The 22,504-nt window shown below is 58.7% G+C and overlaps 2 protein-coding genes and 1 non-coding gene across 3 annotated transcripts; 2 read left to right on the top strand and 1 right to left on the bottom strand.

The window, feature by feature from the left end:
* Nucleotides 1-83: 83 nt before the first annotated feature.
* Nucleotides 84-14,065, top strand: LOC102428571 (proline dehydrogenase 1, mitochondrial; the record flags this gene model as incomplete). Its single annotated transcript, XM_014448801.2, has 13 exons — nt 84-114; nt 3,953-3,987; nt 4,377-4,526; nt 5,603-5,667; nt 5,883-5,999; nt 6,421-6,500; nt 7,369-7,450; nt 8,772-8,864; nt 8,954-9,100; nt 9,862-10,037; nt 11,337-11,435; nt 13,289-13,377; nt 13,451-14,065. Coding segments are annotated over 13 exons (1,352 nt in total), but the record flags the coding sequence as incomplete, so codon positions are not given.
* A 443-nt stretch (nt 14,066-14,508) lies between these two features.
* Nucleotides 14,509-22,207, bottom strand: LOC102426261 (protein DGCR6). The gene is made up of 5 exons (XM_006106844.3): nt 22,000-22,207; nt 21,767-21,927; nt 16,480-16,580; nt 15,509-15,649; nt 14,509-15,055 (listed from the first exon to the last, which is right to left on the bottom strand). Exons 1-5 carry the CDS (start codon nt 22,107-22,109, stop codon nt 14,972-14,974), a joined length of 597 nt encoding a protein of 198 aa, XP_006106906.1. The 5' UTR covers nt 22,110-22,207; the 3' UTR covers nt 14,509-14,971.
* Nucleotides 18,777-18,883, top strand: LOC111824106. Its single transcript, XR_002827208.1, has one exon. It is a non-coding gene; the product is annotated as a U6 spliceosomal RNA (small nuclear RNA).
* Nucleotides 22,208-22,504: the final 297 nt, after the last annotated feature.

The following is a 22,504-nucleotide window of genomic DNA, read 5'->3' on the forward strand; positions in this document are numbered from 1 at the left end:
CCAGCCCCTTATTCCGGCATAACAGGGGCCTTTTGGCGTGGGCTCCCTTCCTGGGACTACGGAAGTGGAAGGAGGACCCTGAGCCAAGAAGGAGGCGGAGCGCCAGGAGATGGAGTAAAGGCCTGCGGGGCATCTGGTGGTAACCCCAAAGCCCCCCAGGGCAGCCAGGGGCTGGGTCAAGGCCCAGGCTGGGAGGAGGCCAGGGCTAGGGAGAGCTTGGTCAGCCTGGTTCCCGGAACCTCAGTCTGGGGTTCTTGCGTTTTTGCCTCGTGAGGATTACAGCCCTGGGCTTTCATGGGATGTTCTGTGTGCATGAGGCCGGAGGAACATCGAGACTAGGGGTCAGCACACTATGACCACACACAGCCGATCCCCCCCACTGCCTGGTTTTGTACAGTCTGCAAGCTGAGGATGGGTTTTGCACTTTTAAATGGTTGAAGCAAATCAGAGCAAGAATATTATTTTATGACGTGTGAAAATTATATGAAATCAAATCGCTTTCGCCCTGCGAGGGCAGAGTTGAGGAGCTGTGACACACACGCTGTGTGGCTCTCAGGCTGAGAATAGAGCTGCCCAGTTGGTTACAAACGATGTGCCTTCCTGCTCTGCCCAAGCGTCTCTCCTGGGAGGCCCCCACCCTTTCCTGGCCCCTGAGGTGGTTTTCTGATATGCAGGTGGGCTCTGCCTGGTGGGCTCGGAGCCTGCCCAGGCATCCGTGGGGAAGGGATTGTGCAGCCACGAATGGTTGACAAGCTGCCTGGGTTCCTCCTGAGGCCACCAACTTGCTGCAGGCTTTGTTCTCTGGGCAGTGAGTGTGGAAACATGGGCACGTCCCTGAGCCACCCTGCTGAGTCAGAATTAGGTCACCCTCCGCTTCCTGGAGCAGTGTCCTTAGGGGAAGTACAGACAAGACCTGCCCTTTCTTTGCAAAATGCCCGGTTCCCGTGCCGATGCCTGCACCTGTCCGGACAGGACCCTCATTTGCATCTGGAGTCCCAAGTGCTGACAGCAGTTGTGCCCGACTGACCCGAGGCTTGGGCCAGGCCTGCTGAGTAACCTGGGTCAGTCTAGGGCCAGGCCTGCTGACTAACCTGCCCGTGCCAGGCTGTGGTGTTTACCATGGGGGGCGGGGGGAGGGAGGGGAGGGAGTGGGAGGAGGGGAGGGGAGGGGAGAGGAGGGAAAGGAGTCACATGAGGCTCCTGCCCTGGGAACAGAATGTCCAAGCCTCACAGCCAATTGGCTGGGGGAGCCCAGCCCCTGCCTAGTGATTCGCTGTCCTGAAGGCGGGGTTCTCCAGCTGAGCACCCCCTCTGTTTCCAGTGGGGGCTGTGGCTGCCTGTTGACTAACTAATAGGCTCTGTGTCCCGCTGGGTCAGGGTGAGGGCTGGATGGTTTCACCGTGGGATTTCCTCTCTCTCTCTCTCTCTCAATGAAAAGACTCCTTTCCCAGGGTGGCCTGCCTGGCTTCCTCCCAGCTCTGCGGCTCAGGGGCCTGTGCCCTTGGAGTGCCCTGCTGTTAGCAGCCCTTGTCCTGCAGAAGCACCACTTGGTGGGCCCTGGGACGTGAGTGGTGGTCCCTCCCCACCCTAACAGGGTGACTGCCAGCCAAGCCAGTGGCATGTGCCAAGGACTTGTGCCCAGCTCTGCTGCCAGAGGGCCTGTGCCCGCAGAGGGGCCTGGGCTGAGGTCTGCACCATCAAGTTGCCTGCCTGCCTGGCTGACGGGATGTTCCCAGCTAGGAGTGGCTCTAAACGTGCCCATGGACCCTGTAGTGATGTGGAGGCCCCTGCCCCAAATGAAGGCTGCAGGCGGGGATTGCCGGGCCTGCCTTGGGCACAACTGTTAAAGGCACAGACAGTATGGAGGCATCTGCAGGCCTGAAGGGCTTCTCAGGGCAGGAAGCAGGAGGTGGGAGACAGTAGCCATTTGGGGAGGTGTGGGGTGGTGTTTCCCAGAACACTTGCTGGAAGGCAGAGGCCAGGGCCCCGACTCTAGGAGAGGACCCCCACGGGGCCTCCCCAGCAGGCAGAGGCCATGGAGAAGGGGAAAGGGGCTAGGGTGTCATCTACCTGGCGATGGGCTGTGATAAGGACACCCAGGGACAGTGTGATGGCAGGTGTGTCTGTCCAGTTTATGCAGACCCAGGGCTGGCTGGAGGCTGTCTGGGCTTCGGTCCCCAGAGTGGTGGCAGCTCCCTGGGATACACGTGCACAGAGTGTCTTGGGGGCGGAAATAACCATGACCTCCGAGGCTTTCCTGCCGCTGAGCATGCTGGGAGTGGGAAAGGGGGAGTTCTTCGAGCCTGGAGACCTTTAGATACAGGTAACGGTTCCCATCGATGGAAGGCTGTCTGCCTAGTAGACAGGTTACCGTGGTTAACGCTCACCTTCTCTGAGCCACAGACTGTGGTTGTGGAGCAGGCCTGCACCCCGCCAGCTGCTGCCCGAGCTGACCAGGCCCCTGCCTGGGCCACACCTTGGAGGGCCTGGGCCTGGGTCTTGTAGGTGCCCTTGCCCAGGGGCCTCGGGTTGGGGGTTGGGGTGGGAGCTCCTTATTCCCGCAGGGATGTCGTATGTGGGGCCAACATGGTCACATACCTCACCCTCTTCCTTCTGTTACTAGTACATCAAGCACTTGCTTCTGGTTGGCATGAGGTGGCCGGAGCTGTGGCTGCAGGCGTAGCTCCCATTCTTGCCCCCAGGCTGTGGCCTCATGGGTCCTGCCCTAGGCGTCTGTCCCAGGGTCCCAGGTTCAGGCCTGGGGACTTGCTTGGGGGCAGTGAGGTGAAAGGGGGCACAGCCTCTTAACACAGGTGGGGCCACCACCGCAGGTGCAGGTCCCTGTCAGCAGCTTCCCTTGCTTTCCCGTGGCCTAGAGTGCCCCCGGGGGATGCCGCTGCCCCTTCCCTGTGGGTGAGAGCAGATGAGCAGAGCTGCGGGGCTTTGCAGCTGCGCTGAGCCCTCTCTGTGGTACCTGACTGAGAGGCTTTAGATACAAATCGGTGACAAAGCTGCGGGAGTGCCTGCCCTGGGCCTGTGGGCCGCCATGATGAGCACTCCCTTCATCTGAAGACTTAGCCTCCTGCTGACGACCCCACGCCACTGAGGAGGAGGATGGTGGTTGCTGTGATGCTGGGAGGTGGTGGTGGTGGTGGGGGAGTGGGCAGGGCTGGAGAGGGCCAGCGAGAGCACAGCCGGGGACGGCCGAGGCCAGTGTGGCGGAGCACTGGTCGGGGTGGGGTGGCCAGGGCTGAGGGCTGGCCTCACTGTCCTGCCCTCATGAGGCCTGGGGGTGCTATTCAGGTATGATGGGAGGGTTTTCATTTTCAAAGAAACATTTTGGTTGCTGCTTGGAAATTAAGTCTAAGGGGCAAGAGTGCAGCGGGTGCTGGGGGGGCTAGAGATGGGGCCGGCTGTGTGTGGGAGCAGGAGGCCAGTCTTGGGCCCCGGTGGTGGGAGGTGCCTGGATGAGGAGGGGTGGAGGGTAAAGCCAGGGGCCCTCACTCATCCGTTTGGGGAATTTGTACGCCGGTGGTGGCCCGTCTTTGTTTCTCATCAGCCCTGACTGTCCCTATAGTTCTGTCCTCTCCTCAGAAGGAATGGCTGCAGAGCGAGGCCTCCTTCCAGGACTCACTCCGTGCTCTGGGCTGTTCAGAGAGCTCCCACCTGTCAGGGGCTTTTACTTCTGGTCCAGGGGGGAGGGCTCCGCCCACAGGGGAACCTCGGCTTCTCCGGTGCAGGCTGCTCCCCTCCCAGCTCAGAGGGGGTCCCTGGAGGCCTGGGTGGGTGGGGCGGCTGAGTCACTCTTCCCTGCCCTGGCTGACCAGCCCTCACACAGCTTTCAGGTCAGGTTCAGGGCTCAGCCTCATTTTCTCTCACCCTGATGGGTCCATCCTTGTCAGTTGTGCCTGGGGTGGCATGACCTTGACCCTTGCCCTCTTCCTTCCCTAAGGTCCTGCACTTCAGCGGCGGAGAGGAAGGACGGAGGTAAGAGGGGGCTGCTCACCAACAAATGCTCTCACCGCCACCCCCTGGTCCCCCACCCACCATGGCTGGCACCTGGAGTGGGGGCGTAGCCAGCCCAGGGGGCAAAGGGCGGTGCTGAGTTCTGTCCCACGTCCATGGGCACCCGGGCCATGGCTCTGAATGTGCTGACGCATCCTCCCGGCTGGCCCTCCGTTGGTCTGGGTTCTGCCTCCCCGGCCCAGGTCTGCCATGTGACTAGGGCTCTTCCGGGGAGGAGCAGTGGGTGCGGGGTCAGGTGACTTTGCAATTGGCAAACAGCCTCGAGCACGTGCAGGGGGTCAGGGCACCTGTGTGCTGGGAGCGAGGCTGGGGCGGGTGCCAGGCCCGGTCAGTGCTCAGGCCATTTGCAGGCGCCAGTAAGAGGGAGAAGCAGTACCAGGCCCACCAGGCCTTCGGAGACCGCAGGGACGGCGTCGTCAGCGCCCGCACCTACTTCTACGCCAACGAAGCCAAGTGTGACCTCCACATGGAGACGTTCCTGCGCTGCATCGAGGCTTCAGGTGGGGCCGCGCTCTTGGCTGGCTGTCCCCCTGCCAGGCCCAGCCCAGCGACCCGTGGAAATGCGCGCGCACGGGAGGCCGGACCGGAGGGCGTGCTCAGGGCTTCCTCTCTGTCTGGGTGGCCCTGACGGTTGTGAGGATAATCTGGGGTGACGGGGGGGCGGGGGGGGGAGCCACAGGCCAGGCCTAAGTCACGCTGGGGTCATGCCTGCGTCCAGCAGCTCTGCAAAGAGCCCAGTTGCCCCCAGGAAGATGCCTCCCTCCCCTTTCCTGGGCACCGGGTGCCCGCGTGGACCTCTGGGAAGGCTTTCGGTGGCCAGCGGCCCCCAGGTGTGGCAGGGGCAAGACGCTGGGTACACAAGGCACTTGGGTTTGCGAGGGCTGCACTGTTCAGGGAGCGCGTGTCCCTCTCCTCTGGTGGAGAATTCCTCCTCACAGCCTCGCGACGGGAGTCCCTGCCGAGGGGTCACTGAGGGCTCGTGTCCTGTAGTTGTTAGAGACCCGCCAGGTCACAGCGCCGTCCCCTGTGCATCCCCAGCAGCCTCCTGTGATGGGAAAGTGGGTCCCGCACCTTCCGACGGGCCAGGATCAGAACAGTCTTCTAAGTGGTGCTGGGGAGACCCTGGCCAGTCAGGCAGACACGTGGCCGTCCAGTGCCCAGTGCCAGGGGCACCTGTTTGCCTCCCTGCCCACTCTGCCTGGGAGCAAATAGACAGGAGGCTCCCATAGAAGCAGAGACGCGCTCTGGAAGCCATAAGCCAGATACAGATGTAGTGACTGAGCCCCTTCCGCGCTCCAGCCTGCTTTCTGCTCCGCATCTGTGTTTGTGAGCCCCCCGTGGGCAGCCAGGGGCTGATGGCAGGGGAGAGGAAGAGGGGTGGCCGTCAGGACTATGTAGGAATGGGCAGGCCTCCCCACCGCCTTCCTGACCCACATGGCGAACGCAGATGAGTCACCGTCCCCACGGGGTGGGGCGTGTGGAGGAGCTGTGTGCCCGCTGGTTCTGGGTGAGCACAGCTCCTGGTCCCCTCCCGCCCCTCTCCGGAGCCTGAGGGCTCTTCCTGCGGCTTCTCCAGGTGGAGCCAGCGATGACGGCTTCTCAGCCATCAAGCTCACTGCGCTGGGGAGACCCCAGTTTCTGGTAAGTGCTGGAACCTTCCATGTGCAGAGAGAGTTTGCAGGAACTGCAGGCTACCATGAGCACTGAGTGAAAGCTCCTGTGCCAGTACCTTGGGGCTGGGAGCCAAGCACACAGGTGGGATGGGAGGGGGCCCTGGGGCCGGGAGCTGTGTGGGGGTCCTGGGGGCCGGGAGCTGGGCTTGCGCCCGTGACGGCAGCTCAGGCCCGCATTTGCAGCTGCAGTTCTCAGACGTGCTGATCAAGTGGAGACGGTTCTTTCACCAAATGGCTGCCGAGCAAGGGAAGGCCGGGCTGGATGCCATGGACACAAAGCTGGAGGTGGCGGCACTGCAGGTGGGCAGCCCTTCCCTGGTGGTGTGAGTAGACGGGTAGACACTGGGGGGGCTGGGGAGGCACCCTGCCCAGGAGAAACGGCCAGGCGGTGTCTAAGGTGGGTTCCCAGAGCTGCTCCAGGGCCCGCAGCCCACCCTGAAGCTGCTAGGGTTTGGCGGGGAAGGAATCTGACCAGAGGCTGCGGTCACACTGGACCGGAGGGTGGAGGGGCTGGCCCTGCAGGTAGCAGAGCTCTGCGGAGCTGCAGGGACAGGAAAGGGGCATCCGGAACCCGCAGGGAGGGACCATCTGTGGAGCAGAAACACAGCCGGAACTAACAGTGTAACCAAGTCACAATAGATCACAAACCGACAGGTGGGAGACACGGAATGGGAGTGAGTGGGGCCGGGGGCCCGGGACAGACACCTTCTCGCTTCTCCAGGAAAGCGTGGCGAGGATGGGCATTGCGTCCCGGAAGGAGATTGAGGACTGGTTCAGAGCAGAGACCCTGGGCGTGTCCGGGTAAGAGCAGCGCCTGCCTGAGATGGGCAGCTACCCGGTCAGGCGTGGTTCCAGCTGAGTCCCGGCAGCCTCTCCCAACCCTGGTCACCCCCCTCCAGGCTGTGGGCCTTGGGGTGATGGCGCCAAAGAAACTGCTGCCCTGAGGTGCACAGGGCGGGAGCTGACAGGCAACTGGGATCCATGCGGGGAGGGGAGGCCAGCAACTCGGGCACAGGCTCGGTGACTGCAGCTGATCAGGAGTATAGCCCTCCTGGGTCCACCGGCTGACAGGTGAAGGGCCAGGGCAGCTGAGCCCCGCAGGGCCCCGGGCTTCATCCTCAGGGGCGGGGGCTGGGACTGAGGTCTCTGTGGGGCCTTGGTGCAAGCCCCGAGTTTTCAGAGCTGCCGCTGCCCCGATGCAGGACACGTTCATGTTTTGGGTTTTTGTGGGGTTTTTTTAATCCTCATCCAAGGATATTTTTTTCATTGTTTTTAGAGAGAGAGAGGAAGGGAGAGAGAAAGAGAGAGGAAGGGAAAGAGAGAAACATCGATATGAGAGAGAAACAGCGAGCAGTTGCCTCCTGTACGCACCCCGGCCGGAGATCAAACCCACAACCTGGGTATGTGCCCCACCAGGAATTGGAACCTGCGACCCTTCGGTGCACAGAACGACACTCCCACCGACCTACACCGGCCAGGGTTGGTTTTCATTTTTTAAACAGAGAATGACATTTATATTTTATCTGACTTTTGAAACTGAACACTGAGGCGGGTTCTGCAGGGACGGGGTTTCGGGGTGCTCTTTTAGGGAATGGACTGGTTTGGGGTCTAGGCCCCCAAACAGATCCTAGCTGCTGCCACCACTCTGCTGACCGCCCTTCCCCCGCAGCACCCTGGACCTGCTGGACTGGAACAGCCTCGTCGACAGCAGGACCGAGCTCTCCAAGCACCTGGTGGTCCCTAACATGCAGGTGACGCCACCCCGCTCGCCAGTGAGCCCTGTCCCAGAGGAGGCTGGGCCTGGAGGGGCCATGTTCCTGTCGCCCATCCTGGGCCAAGACTACTGTCCTCCCTGGCCCCACGGGACCCCATGGTCCAGGGCAAGGATGTCAAACTCATGGCCTGCGGGCCACATGCCTCATTTATGGTATTTGGCCCGTGTTAGCCTTTGAGTTTGACGTGCTGGGTCTAGGGGGAAGAAGACAGACCCACTAGTGCCCCATAGAGTGGGACAGAGACCCACGAGGCGAGGGACATCTGGGGAGCCTTCCCATGTCATCTGTCCTTGCATGTTGGGTCACCCCGAACCTCACGGGCTCATATGATCGCCCTCCCAGGCTCTGTGGTTCTCTCTCAGGGTTTCCCTTGCGGTTGTACTTGGAGCGGCAGAGGCTGGGGTCAGTGTGGAGGGTCCCCACTTGCATGGCCAGCGACCGGCCAGGGCTTCCTCACTGTGTGGCCGCTGGTTCCCAGTGCAAGTGTCCCCAGGGGCCAGGCGGAAGCTGTCACCTTTCCTAGCCTCGCCTCAGAATCCCACATCTCCCCGCCTGACTGCTGATTAACAGTCAGTCACTAGGTGGCCCGTGTTCAGGGGAAGGAATGAGACTCCACTTGCCCCGGGAGGGTGTCGGGAATGCGGAGGCCGTGTTTGAAATCGCCTCTGAAGCTGGATGTGAAGGAACCGCAGAGGCAAACACTGCTTTCCACACACCTCCAGCCTCAGCCCTGAGGGCCCAGCCTCCAGCTGAGACACCGCAGACCCCCACTCCTCCTCAGAGCGCCCTGGCCAGGGTTAGTGGGCAAGTGGGGAGAGCAGAGGGCCCCAGTGCTGCGCAGGCCTGCAGGGTGTGTGCCAACTGCCAACCTGCAGCATCTGGGGCTGGTGCCTCCGTCCCATCAGTCTATGCTGCACGGCTGTTATTTGTCTGAGCCCGCGCCCTGCTTGGGGCTGAGCCCTTCCTGGTGATTGGATGGGTCAAGGGTAGCCTCCTTAGCGCTGTGTGGGAACAGAAGGGGGACGTCCGAGGGTCCTGGGGAGGTTGAGGGAGCAGACTTGGTGCAGGCCTGACCTGTGAGGTTACACCTCCAAGTGGCCTTGTCCCTGGGTCACCAGCCGGCCTCAGGGCAGGGCGCTGTTCTTCATGTGCAAACAGGATGGAGGAGGGGCCTGGATGAGGGGGTCTCGCTGGTTCTGGGGACCAGGCAGCAGGCATTGGTAGACTCTGGGCAGGGGAAGCACAGGCTTCGAGAGGGCTGGTCCAGCGCCTGACACCTGCCCACGTGCACCCTCAGACAGGACAGCTGGAGCCGCTGCTGTCGGGGTTCACCGAGGAGGAGGAGCAGCAGATGAGGAGGATGCTGCAGAGGATGGATGTCCTGGCCAAGGTCGAGGCCTGGGATGTGCCCGGGGGCTGGGGGGCGCCTGTCTCACCTGAGCCCCAGACAAACCCTCTCTCCCACCCCTGACCTCTAAGAAAGCCACCGAGGCGGGGGTGCGGCTGATGGTGGACGCGGAGCAGACCTACTTCCAGCCGGCCATCAGCCCCCTGACGCTGGAAATGCAGCGCAAGTTCAAGGTGGAGAAGCCGTTCTTTTTCAACACGTACCAGTGTTACCTCAGGGTACGTCCGGCCCCTGAGCCTCCCGCCTTGCGGTGATGGCAACCCCCCCCCCCCCGAGCCCCCAGGTGGAGGAGGGAGGTTGGTCGATCCAGGTCCCAGAGGAAGGAGCTTGTTCAGGGTCCACTCAATGTCTTTAAACCCCAGATGTCAAAGCCTTCACGAATGACCGTTTTCTGTAAGAATTCGATGAAAGTTCTGGGCCTTTGCCCAGAAAAGACTTGCCTAGAATTTTGCATGTCCCTCAGTAATGCTTCAGGGTGATCCCTGAGCACAAACCTAGAACGGGCTGCTTGGGGAGACCAGTGAGGTGTTTAGAGGCCGCGGGTGGGGGTGAGGGGTTATATAGGCAGGGGCCCACCCCCAAATCAGCCTGAGGGGACACATATACAGTGGCTGCTGGCACCTGCTGTGTCCCCTCAAAGGACTGCCCAGGCCAAACAGAAGAGGCTGCAGGTGGCCCCCTGTCACCATTCCTTGTGGACAGAGGTCAAAGGGCCTCTCTCACCCACACCTGTCTTCCAGATCCCCTGGACACCCACAGGGCACCTCCCTCACCCACCTGCCTCTGCCCCGGTGCCCCTTGCCAACTCTACCCTGGATGCTCCTAGGCCCAGAAAGGCCCTAGGACAAGCAGGTCACACTCAAAGGCGCACACAGGCCAAATAAATGAGGCATGAGGCCCTCGAGTTCGACATGCTTGCCCTAGAAGTGCTGGCTGGAGGGGCTGACCTAGTTACTGACTCTTGGCCCTGACCCTGCAGGATGCCTATGACAATGTCACCCTGGACTTGGAGCTGGCTCGCCGCGAGGGCTGGTGTTTTGGAGCCAAGCTGGTGCGGGGTGCCTACATGGCCCAGGAGCGGGCCCGCGCTGCGGAGATCGGCTATGAGGACCCCATCAACCCCACGTACGAGGCCACCAACGCCATGTACCACAGGTGCGCCCGTCCTTCCTGGGTCCCAGAGCCTCAGGGCCACCTGGGGAGGGAGGGGAGGGAGAAAAGGGGGAGGGAAACATACCTCCTTGGTGCTGGAGCTGACACGATGGGCCCCTATCCGAAGGGGAAGCAGCCCTGGAGACAGCAGCTTCTGGTAAGAGCAAGACTTTTGCCCTGAGGCCAGAACTGATTGTTTTCTGCTTTTGATTTACTTTTTCAAAAACATTAAGGTCGTTTTAAAAATGTCTTTATTGATTTTTTAGAGAGAGGAAGGGCAAGGGATAGAGAGCACACCCCCTATTGGGGACTGAGCCTATAACCCGGGCACGTGCCCTGACCGGGAATTGAACTGGTGACCTCTTGGTTCATGGGTCGACTTTCAACCACTGAGCCACACTGGCCAGGCCGGGTGGCTTTTTTAATATAGAAATGTCGACTCACGAAACTGAACTGGCCTGGGTCCCCAGCAGCTCCTGTCGGTGGCCCAGGTAGCCCTCCCCGCACTGCACTCACCTTATTTCCAGGGACCATCATGGTCTCTCGTGCTGCGTTTGTCTGGTGATAGCTCATGCAGGACGGACAGGCTGGCTGCGTGCTGTTTCTCTACGAGGTGGTGCAAATGTGTTGCAAATTCAAAGACCCCCGAGGGTCTCCCTCACTGACCTGCCTTTCGGCCCCAGCAGCGCCCTCTTCCTTCCAGGAGCTGCATGCGCCTCTCTTGGTCAGACCTCATGGTCGGCATGTGCGTTGTCTTCTGCCCTCGCTTTGCGGGTTAAGTTGTATCTGGATCCCCCAGGTCGGCGTGCAGACCATAACGGCCAACGCAGATGCCTATGCTCATGTGTCCCTGCGAGCTCTATGGTGCTTGGTGTCCTGCGTTAAGGGTGACCCAAGGCACAGCCTGTCCGTCCTTTGTGCCCAGGGGTGAGGACGAGCTGTGGCTGGCAATGGAGTTGCTGGGTCAGAGGACGTGCACCCTGCCCAGCTGTTTTCACTGCCAGATGGAGCAGCGGTCAGGCTCCCCCAGCACAGGGAGCCCCCTTTCCGGACGTGAAGCTGCATCTGTCCTGGGCGCACAGGGCATGTGCTTCAGCTAGTTCCCTCTGATGCCTAACCCCAGTGCTGCTTGTTTTTTCTTTCGTACTCACAGGTACTGAGAAGGCTGAGTGCTCCTTGTCTTGTCCTGGCACCATGGGTACCTCTACAAGGAGCGGGCTCGCTGAGTGGCCCTGGGCCCACCTGTGGCCTTTGCCCCGTGGGGAGCTCTCCAGGCCCAGGCTCACGTGCCTCTCCCCCCAGGTGCCTCAATTATGTCCTGGAGGAGCTGAAGAACAATGGCAAGGCGGAAGTGATGGTGGCCTCCCACAACGAGGACACGGTGCGCTTCACGCTGCGCAGGTAAGGTGGCCCCGCCCACAGCTGTCTGACTGCTCCCGGGTCAGGGAAGAGCTTGGCGAGACCCTGGAAGCATGTACAGCAAACATGTCAAACTCAAAGGCTAACATGGGCCAAATGAGACATGCGGCCTGTGGGCCGTGAGTTTGACATGCTTGGTGTGCAGAGTGCCCTGCCAGGCACGGTGGGTGTTTGGGGGAACATCTGTGGGACAGCGGGAGAGGCGGCTTTAGTGCTTCCCAGACCCTGCCCGCCAGGTCTTGCGAGGGATCGGCACTGCTGTAGCAAAGAGGCTATCTGCAGTTAATTTGGTTTTTAAAATGAATACCTGGCGTACTAGTTTCAAATTCAAAAAAATAAATGTCGTTAGGTGATTTAAATAGCTTCTTAAAATACACAAATGCAGGGTGGAATGCTGAAACCCCTCAGGAAACCTCTGATGCCTGGCCTCTTTAGAGACAATTACTCCTAACATTTTACACGCATTTGGAATTTAACAGAGTCTGTTTTCTCTTTAAATGCCTGCCCTGTGGAGCAAAACTTTGGTGGGATCCTTACAAGTCAGATATAGGAAGCAGGTGAAGCAAATCCTTAAATGTTCCAGTATTGTTGCCGTGTTCTTTCATCTTGTCTTAGCCCGAGCAGTGCCACACCGGGGGCCCGGGGTCCAAGTTCCCCGCCTCTCCCCAGTCACAGCCTCCTGGGGCTTAGGCCAGTGATGGCGAACCTTTTGAGCTCGGCGTGTCAGCATTTTGAAAAACCCTAACTTAACTCTGGTGCCGTGTCACATAAGAAATTTTTTGATCTTTGCAACCATAGTAAAACAAAGACTTATATTTTTGATATTTATTTTATATATTTAAATGCCACTTAACAAAGAAAAATCAACCAAAAAAATGAGTTCGCGTGTCACCTCTAACACGTGTGTCATAGGTTCGCCATCACTGGCTTAGACCCTGCACTGAGTCTTGCTGGTCCTCAAGTTTCCCAGGAGTAAAGCAGGGGCCCCCGTCCCACAGCAGGGCCACCCCAAGGCTTGCTGCTGAGTGGGGCTTCCTAAGGGGACAGTGAAGGTACAGGTGGGGTGAGGGCACTGCCTGGAGAGCTGACTCTAAACCCGTTCAGTCACGTCACCGCTCCTTTGTTAGGATGGTGCTGCCTTTTCCATCTGAAATTGCAATGGAAACCGTGATTTCTAACGCACAGCAGTGGCAGCCACCTCCTGCTCCAGGGGCCAGGGAGCCTCGAGCCGCTCGGGCTCACCTTCCCTGGGAAGTGGTGTGGTCTCTGATCAGCCCCCAGGGACCTCAGAGAGCCTGTCAGCTTTGACCAAGTAACAACCCAGCACAAAACTCAGTGGCCGAACAGCAGTATGTTCTGTGGGCCTGCAGTGTGGAGTGGGCTCAGCTGGGGCCTACTTGGCCCTAAATGGCCTCATTTGTGGCTGGGACAGCAAAGGGGACTGCATCTCATGGCACAATAGCCACTGGGGGCTGGTGTCTGCTCTATGGGACAGAGCAGCCAGTGAGGGGTGACAAGTGGCCTGGTTGGGTGTGAGGGCTGGAAGCTTCCCCGAGCCACACCATGGGTCAGAGTACCACTAAGGGAGGTTGGGACGAGCAGGAGGGAAGGGGCCACTGGGAGTGAGCCCAGCAGGAGGGAGGCTGGCTTGGGAAGGAGGGAACTTAGTAACCACGGGCTGAGGTGGGAGCTGCAGGGCAGAGGCCTAGTCTGGGCAGGACAGAGCTGATAGCCCTGCAAAGAATGGAGGTTAGAGCATGTGAATGGGGATCTGGGGGTGGCAGGGGGGCTCCGAGCTGGCCCAGGGGCTCACCTACTGCCTTGGCTGGTCACAGGATGGAGGAGTTGGGTCTGCACCCCGCTGACCGCCAGGTGTACTTTGGACAGCTGCTGGGCATGTGTGACCAGATCAGCTTCCCACTGGGTAAGCTGGGCCTCCCTGGGGGTGGGGTGCGGGCGTCAGGGTCAGGACTCACCACCTCTGCCTGTGCGTGCAGGCCAGGCGGGCTTCCCTGTGTACAAGTACGTGCCCTACGGCCCTGTGATGGAGGTGCTGCCCTACCTGTCCCGCCGCGCCCTGGAGAACAACAGTGTCATGAAGGGCGCCCGACGGGAGCGGCAGCTGCTATGGCAGGAGCTCAAGCGGAGGCTCTACACAGGCAACCTCTTCTACCGCCCGGCCTAGCGCCCACGGGCCACCTGCCACCAGACTTGGTTTCCCAGGGCCTCAGGCTGGGGTCTGGCTGGCCCCTAGGCCGATGCTGCTACAGCCCAGCCGCACGCGGATTCACCTCTCCACACCCAAGACTCTGAGAACGGCTTCCTACCCAGGATGTGGGCACCCACGTACAGGCTGTCTGATACCTGCCAGAGCCACCGAGAAGGTCAGGAACTGCCCTTTGAGTGGGCACCGCCCCCATCTCTGCCCACTTTCCACCAGGGTCTGTCCCACACACCTTGAGCCCCACAGGTGGGCCAGCCAGGCTGAGGGAGGTGGACTGGTCAATAAACCACTTCTGCAGCCAGGAGCCCTCCACGCCCTTTCCTGTGGGGCCCTCAGGTGGGGTCAGCAGAGAGGGCGTGGCTCCGAGGCCTGAGAAGTCTCACCTGTCTCTGCCTCTCTCCAGTCATGTGTCCCTGGGGGCCAGGCCCACACTTCCATCCAGGCCGTCCCGCAGACCCGCCATGCAGGTTGCTGGACCCCCCCCCAGCTCTGACCAATGCAGACAAGAGGCCCCAGGGATTGTGCGTGGTGCTTCTCCACCCTGGTCTCTCCCTGTGCCCATGACCCACACCAGGCTTTTGCTGCTCCAATAGGAGCAGGCCCGTGGCTGCCACCCACCGTGTCCCTCAGCTGCCAGCACCATAGGGCAGACTGGCTGCGCCCTAGTGGCCCAGGGAAAAGGTGATGGGCCTGGGGCTGCACGGGGACAGCCCCAGGCAGGGGCCTCTGTGACACGGGGTGGGGGCACCCTCCGCAGGCCGTGGAGCTGCCACGTGAGGGCCCAGCTGGGCCCTGGTCATGACAGACACCCAGAGCTGTCACACAAGCCACTTGCAGGCCATACCAAGGCACCTTTATTTCTCTGGCTCACACAAGCGTTGGGCTGCGAGCCTCTCCTACTTGGGGGCGGTACCGACCAAGAACGGGGCCGAGACCAGAACTAAGCACAGAGCCTGGGCTTGGCAGAGGTCGAGATGTGCTGGTGCCAGGGGCTCTAGCCCTACCCTCTGCTCAGCTCTGGTGCAGCCAGCCAGTAGGCCGGCCTGCTCCCCCCTCCCCACACCGCTCTAGCTTTAGGCGTAAAACCCCTGACAAAGGGGGAGGGGGGGCGGCAGACACAGTGGGGTCCACCCTGCCTCTCCTCAGAGGTGACCCTTCCTGCAGGCACCTAGGAGGGTGGTGACCAGACATCAGGAAGACGAACTCCTTAGCTTTCTGCTGCGCGTGGCGACGGGGACAGGACTGTCTTCCCAGCCAGGACGGGCAGTGGGTGACCGGCAGGGACCCCACCTGCTCACAGGGCTGCCTTCCCCGCCGGGCAGCCTCTTTGCTGCAGCTTCCGGATGAGCTCCAACAGGTTCATCTGTAGTGTCAGCTCCTGGGATCCAGAGGGGCCACTGTGAGGCCAGAATGACACCGGGGCCCCCTTTGCCCCAGTAAAGGCCCAGGTAGAAGCCCCGTTCCCCAGGGCCCAGGAGCAGGCCTCAGGGCCTAGAGTGTGCCAGGCAGTGAGTCTGGCCACAGCCTGCCAGAGGCTTGGTGCACACAGATGTGTGCCGAGGGGGCCCACAGGCGCCGTGGAGCTGGGGACGGTGAGCAGTGCCCCTGCACCTGCGGGCAGAGGCGGTGGGACCAGCCTCCATGCTGAGCGCTGCACAGAAACCCTTCCTGGAGCCGAACTCCCATTTCCCTTCCTCCGCGCACCCCAGGCCTCCCCACCCCCACTTGTACCCTGCCATGCCTGGGCACCAGCCCTAAAACCCCAGATGGAATCTGGCCTTTGGGGATTAGCGTCCCCGGGGCTGTGCCAGGGCAGGCCCAGCACACTGACCTGCGGGTTGGTGGTCACGTAGAAGCCAGCAACGCCCGCCTTCTCCAGTGTGCTCTGCTGGTCCGCCACCTTCCGGTCCAGCTCCAGGATGATCTTCTGGTCCATGGCCCGCTGCTCCTCACGGATCCGGTGCTCCATCGCCTGCCACAGTGAGGGCAGCTCAGGGATTCAGCCTCGACCCACCAATACCTCACACACAGGGTCCTGGCCTGCCACTGCCACCCTTCTAGAAGCCTGGGCTCCAGGACCACTGATGGCTCCCTTACTGCGCCCAGATCACTGCCTTCTTGGCCACACCAGACCCCCCAGAGGGCTCGGCTACCCTCCCTCAAATGTCCTCTCTAGGCCCTCCCGCCAGGTGTCCTCCCTCTGCTGTACCAGGCCGCACCCAGTGCTGACTGCTCAGGGCCGCCATGAACTGGCAGACGCCGTTCCACCTCTGCTTCTGTCAAGTCGGCCACTGTCTCTGGGCCTCTGTGCACATTACTTCCCCACGGGGCTGCCTGAGACTCCAGCTCGGCACCTCCTCCCTGCACCCCAGCCTTGAGACTGCCTCGGAACCCCACACCTCTCTCTGCATGCATCCCCATCATCCATGGCTGCTTGGTCACATTTAGGCTTTCTGGTTGTCCCTGAGTAACCAGGGAGCAGGATGGGCCCCTGCCGACTCCCTGTCACCCCACCATTGCCCTTGCACCTCCAAGGCCATGGGCACAATAGCCCCTGCACAGGCCCAGGCCATCAGGAGCTGCGGTCTTGGGGAGCAGGTGGAGGGGATCGCACACTCTCTACCTGGTCCTGGCACTCCAACACCCCATGGTGAGAAGCCACATGTAAGAACTCTCCAAGCCTTCAGCAGCCCACCCCAGGCTGGGGCCCAGGACAGCCAGCAGCTCCCAAGTCCCCCTGAGCCCCTCCACTGGGCCCCGTCAGCAGAGCCCAGGTGGCGCCCACCCTGCCTGCACCCGTACCTCCTGCTCGCGCTGCTGAGCTGCCTGGAGCACGGGCAAGTTGTGGGGCCGGCAGGCCTGCTGGGCTTCCTGGTGCTTCTGCCGCAGTGCCTGCCGGAGCACTGGGAGGGAACAAGACCAGAGAGTCCGACAGGAGGTGGCAGGGGCGAGGTGGAGGGGCCAGGGAACACCTCCCACCTCAGGGCCTGCCCGACCTCAGCACCAAACTGAGGCCCAGGGCAGCCAGGTCAAAGGCGTAGACTGAGGCCCCAACTGATCACCCAGCCCGCCCCCGAAGCCCCGTACAAGAAGCCGGGAGGTGGGGGCGGGGGGGGGGTAGGGGTGGAGGGCGGTGAGGGGGGAGCTCTGGGGACACCGAGCAGCCCAGCCCACTTAGTCCTACCCTCCCCCAGGGCAGGGCCTTTCTCCAGCAGGAGGCTCCAGGGGACTCGGGAAGGTACAGTGCCCTAGAGCAGCGGTTCTCAACCTGTGGGTCGCGACCCCTTTGGCGGTCGAACGACCCTTTCACAGAGGTCGCCTAAGACCATCCTGCAGATCAGATATTTACATGACGAGTCATAACAGTAGCAACATTACAGTTATGAAGTAGCAACGAAAATAATTTTATGGTTGGGTCACCACATGAGGAACTGTATTTAAAGGGCCAGAAGGTTGAGAACCACTGCAGAGGGTGAGGCAGGGCAGGCTGGTGTGGGGTGGGTTCAGGGCTGGAGCCTGGACTCAAGACCATGTGGGTGAGAGACTTTGGTCTGGAGGCTTCTGGACTCAGATGGCCACCGGCCAGCAGTCCTGGGTGTGACCTGCTCATCGTCCATGGGACATCCACTGAGAGGTCCAGACCACCCAGGCAGAGGCCTGGAAAAGGAGGATGAGGAGGGGCGTCCCTGAGCCAGAGCAAGGTGTGGCCTCTGCCCAAATGTTCCGAAGGACACGCAGCAAAGGATCTAGAGCAGTGGTTCTCAATCTTGGCTGCACGTTAGAATCACCTGGGAATCTTTTTAAAATCCTGATTTCTGGGCCTCATCCTCCAGAAATTCTGTTTCTTTGTTACTCATGTTGTGGCCCCACCCCATAACAAAGAAACACAATTTCCGGAGGATGAGGCCCAGAAATCAGGATTTTAAAGATTCCCAGGTGATTCTAATGTGCAGCCAAGGTTGAGAACCACTGGTCTAGAGAGTATCAAAAACTTCCCCTGAAAGGAGCCAAGCCTTGAGCACAAATACGAAAATGGGAACGATACAGAGAAGATTAGCATGGAGTCTCACAGGACTGGACAGAGAAGAAAGGAAACCAGTCACAAAACAGAACATATGACACTACACAGCCCACATCTTAGACCAGTAGGTGTCAAGTGGCTGTAGCTTCCCATAAAGGGGGGCCCTGGTCCTAAGGGAACACAAGCCCAGCCCCGTCCCCGGCAGAACCCTCACACTGCAGCTCTTTCAGGAGAGCCCCTGAGGTGCTGCCAGTCCTTCGGTACCTGCTGTGCCCACAGCCTTCCGTTTCTTGGCATCTGGTACACACCTCGACTATGGCATTTATCACATTAAATAAATGAGTCTGAAACCAAGAGCCACCCTCAAGACACAGGCGCAAGAAACACGATCCCTAGTTGATGTGCGCGCCAATGGAGGCAGGGTGTGAGGAAAACATAAATACGGGGAACTGTCCCCTTCACTGTTTATTAAACGTTGCTGCAAATCCCAGGTCCACGCCCAGACTCCACTGGGTGAGCAGCCAGCGATCAGAGGAGAGCGGCGCCCGCTGCAGGGGTGCAGGGGCAGGGCCTCAGTCATGACCAAGGAAAGCGACCACAGCCAGTTACCACCTGCGCAGACCGAGGGAGGGACAAGCAGAAAGTCACAGGGCGCTGGCCCACTGCCGGCAGCACCAAACCTGCCCACATGTTCTGAAGGACAAGTAGCAAAGGGTCTAGAGCAGCGGTTCTCAACCTTCCTAATGCCGCGACCCTTTAATACAGTTCCTCCTGTTGTGGTGACCTCCAACCATAACATTATTTTCGTTGCTACTTCATAACTGTAATTTTGCTACTGTTATGAATCATCATGTAAATATCTGATATGCAGGATGTATTTTCATTGTTACAAACTGAACATAATTAAAGCATAGTGATTCATCACAAAAACAATATGTAATTATATATGTGTTTTCCGATGGTCTTAGGCGACCCCTGTGAAAGGGTCGTTCGACCCCCAAAGGGGTCTCGACCCACAGGTTGAGAACCGCTGGTCTAGAGAGTATCAAACACTTCCCACCAGGTGGAACCAAGCCTCGGGCTCACTCCCACAGCACACAGACTAAAATTGGAGCGGTACAGAGAGGATCAGCATGGCCCTTGCTCAAGGATGACATGCAAATTCATGAAACATTCTGTTTTTAGTAAATGAGTAAATATGACGAAGTACAATTAAAAAAAACCTGGGGGGAGGGGTGGGAGCAGGCTGGAAGAGGCTAATGGAGGGAAAAAGGAGGACCGATGTAATACTTTCAACAATAAAGATTAAAAGAAAACAAACAAAACCATTCCATGGAGAAATGGCAGGTTCCTTTAAGAAAAAAATATTATTCTGGGTGCTTTATTTGCTCCCCAAATTACTAACCTCTGTAGAGATAAAGATTACCAAAACAAGAGTGAATTTACTAAATACTTATTGACAGCAAGAGTGAGTCACCACTGCTGCCTGCACCTGCAGACTCAGTCGAAGGCAGGAGTGAAAGCTTTACACGGCCAAAGGTGTCCGTCCTAATGGGAGGCTGGTTACAAAGGTGTCGGTCCTAATGGGAGGCTGGTTAGTGTGGGGAAGCTGCAGGTGGTCTGACTAGAAGAGGGGCTGAGGCAGGGAAAGAACGAGGAAAGATGAGCCTGACCACGTGCCTCTACCTGCGGTTCTCAACCTGTGGGTCGCGACCCCTTTGGTGGTCGAACGACCCTTTCACAGGGGTCGCCTAAGACCATCCTGCATATCAGATATTTACATTATGACTCATAACAGTAGCAACATTACAGTTATGAAGTAGCAACGAAAATAATTTTATGGTTGGGTCACAACATGAGGAACTGTATTTAAAGGGCCAGAAGGTTGAGAACCACTGCTACCAGGAAGCAAGGAAGTGCTCAAAGAATGATGGGATTTGTCAACAAGACTCAGGAGCCAGGTTGAAGTCCTCCCACTGGCCAAATGCGGCACGATTTGAGCATTAAAAAGAATGATGAGCTATGTATTTTGGGTTTGTGAGCATATGCATCTTATACCTCAACTAGTGGCCCGTGCATGAGTTCGTATATATTGAAAGGAAATTAGAAGAAATATTTTAATATCGCTATTCGCTTTTTCTCTATAATAAAAGTGTCAACCAAATTCATGATCGACAGTGACATGGAAACACCAGTGTGATAGGCGCCACCAAGAGCTTTATATGTATCGCGCATGCACGAGTCAACTTAGCCTTTTATAGATATAGAACTTGCTTAGACCTGCTTTCTGATTTAGCTAAACTTTTTCCAGCCCAGTGAAGCACCCCAACTTCTCTTTCAGGTAATCATCAGCAACACAGCAGTAAATATCAACACGAAGTAGATTATTATTATAGATCACGCAGGGAGAACGAAGGGTAAAATATTTAACTGCAGCAGTGTTTGACCAAATTTTGTGCAGTGAGAAAACCTGAAGTCATTTTCACACTAAGTCTTCCCCACACTATTTCTTCCTTTCAGTCGGGTCAAGTTTCTAAGCTTTCTAAATCTCCGTTTTCTGGCTAATGAAAAGAAAATAGGATTCCACCGAGTCTCCTATCTACCTACTCCAGGACTTCTGTGAGGATCAAATGAGAGGAGGCACGGGAAAACGCTTCACAGACATTTGATTACACTGTAAAGTGTTTCCACCTGGCTATAAAGCAAGTCGTGTTCCTGGGCTGAAGAAACTCCAAGGAGGCTAGTCGTTGCTAGGGAGAGGAAGCCAGGTGTTGCTACTTGATGTCATTACCCAGACGGAGTGAAGGGGGACACTTAGCATATTAGCGTTTTATGTAGATTATATAGATAGATAAAAATGTTTACAAAGATAACCACCCAAACAGGGCAGATGTAATACTGATCCTACTCGAACTCTTCTGGAAAACCAAAGAGAACACTTCCCAGCTCACCCTATGAAGCCAGTATCACCCTGACACCCAAACCAGACATCACAAGAAAACTACAGAGTGATGTCCCTCATGAACACAAAGACAAAAATCTTTGAGATTTTAGCAAATCAAACCCAACGTAGACCAAAAGGACAATACATCATGACCAAGTAGGATCTATTCCAGGAATACAGTTTATCCCAGGAATTAAAAACAACAATGTAATTTACCATAGTAACCAAAAAGCTATTGATCATTTCTCAACAGATGCATAAAAAAGATTTGACAAAACCATCACAGAAACACACTAATTCTGGGGCAGACATATGTCGCCTGTCTCCATAGGGAAGGGACCTGTATTACCAGAGGAATTTTTGCCACATTTAACCTGCATACCACCAGGCTCTGCCTGCTGCCCACTTTACAGCAAACACGGAGGGGGGAGAAATGGGTTAAATGACAGCGGGAAGATGCAATGTGACAGGTCCAGAGTGGGGACGTTCTGCAGGTAGGATGCCTTGGAGTTTTCAAAAGGCCAAAGCCACAATAAATGCGGAGGGCTTCCAGAAGCCGAGACCAAAGAAACCAACTGCAATGCACGAATCCACACCGAATCCTTAGGAAGCGTCAGACAAGCTAGGTAACGTGACCCTGGACTGAAGGTGGAAGGCACCCTTGAGTGATTCATTTCTCAGGAGGCTAGCTAGCCTCTACGGTTACACAGGAGAGTCACTGTTCTAGAGCCCTGGTTCTCAATCCTGGGCTAACGCTGACCCCCAAGAATGTCTGAGGCATTTTGGGTTGTCATGCCTGGGGGAGGGAGCCCCTGCCATCCGGTGGATAGAAGCCAGGGATGCTCCTCAACATTCTGCCATGCACAGGACAATGTCACACCGTTAGTACCTGTCCAGCCACAAAACTGGATTGACCCATTTGCCACCAAAAAAACAGAAACAAACAAACAAACAAAATACACCAAAAAACGCTAGTAAAGACTCCGCCCTTGATCTGCTCAATATTAGGAACTTCGACCGAGCAACACCCAGGGCAGGGCTCGGCCCTCAGAGACCGCGAGCTCCCAGGGCAGCTGGCCTCCCTCCCGCAGGAGGAGCGCCGTCGGCCCGCCGCCCCCACGCACCTCGGTGCTCGTTCTGCAGCCGCAGGCGCTGGTTGTAGAGGCTCTTCTCGGTGAGGTGCTGGATCTCCAGCAGCCCCTGCACGATCTCGAACACGGTGCCGTCGAGGAGCGCCAGGGCCAGGTCGCTGAGCGTGGTGTAGGACAGGCGCTGCTGGAAAGAGCTGCGGGCAGAGGGGCGTGGTGAGCGCGGGCAGACCGAGCCCCGCCGCCGCCGCCCGCCCCGCGGCCCGCACCTGGGCAGCTCCTTGACCAGGCTCTGCAGCGCTGACAGCAGCTGGTAGTGCCGCTCCTGCTGCCGAGCACCATCCACCGCCTCCTCCAAGGCGCCCGCATAGCGCTCCATGGTCCCCGCACCCTGCCAGCCGCGGCCCGGAGGGACGCTCCCCGCCGTACGCCAGTCCCGAGCCCGGGGCGCCCCGCCCCCTTTTACGACAGTTCAGAGCGCGTTGCGGCCAGCTTTGCGCGTCAGCCAGAACGAGGCTCGCTCCGCCCCTCGGCGGAAGCTCCTGGGCGGGTCTCGCGTCGTCCCCGCCCCTTTCCCCGCCCCCTTCCCCGCCCACGCAACCTCGGAGGCGTAACTCCACGGCGTTGAAATCCCGGATTTCCTAGATCCCGCCCAGCCCGCAGGTGTCGGCACTGACCCAAGCTCCGTTCCCAGCCTCTCCCTCTCGCTGCCTCTGGACGCTCATGGCCTCATTGGGCTGCGCGGGGCAAGGGCTGGTCCTGCGCATGCGTCCG

Source organism: Myotis lucifugus, unplaced genomic scaffold (assembly GCF_000147115.1).
Source record: "Myotis lucifugus unplaced genomic scaffold, Myoluc2.0 scaffold_926, whole genome shotgun sequence".
NCBI classification, from domain to species: Eukaryota; Metazoa; Chordata; class Mammalia; order Chiroptera; family Vespertilionidae; genus Myotis; species Myotis lucifugus.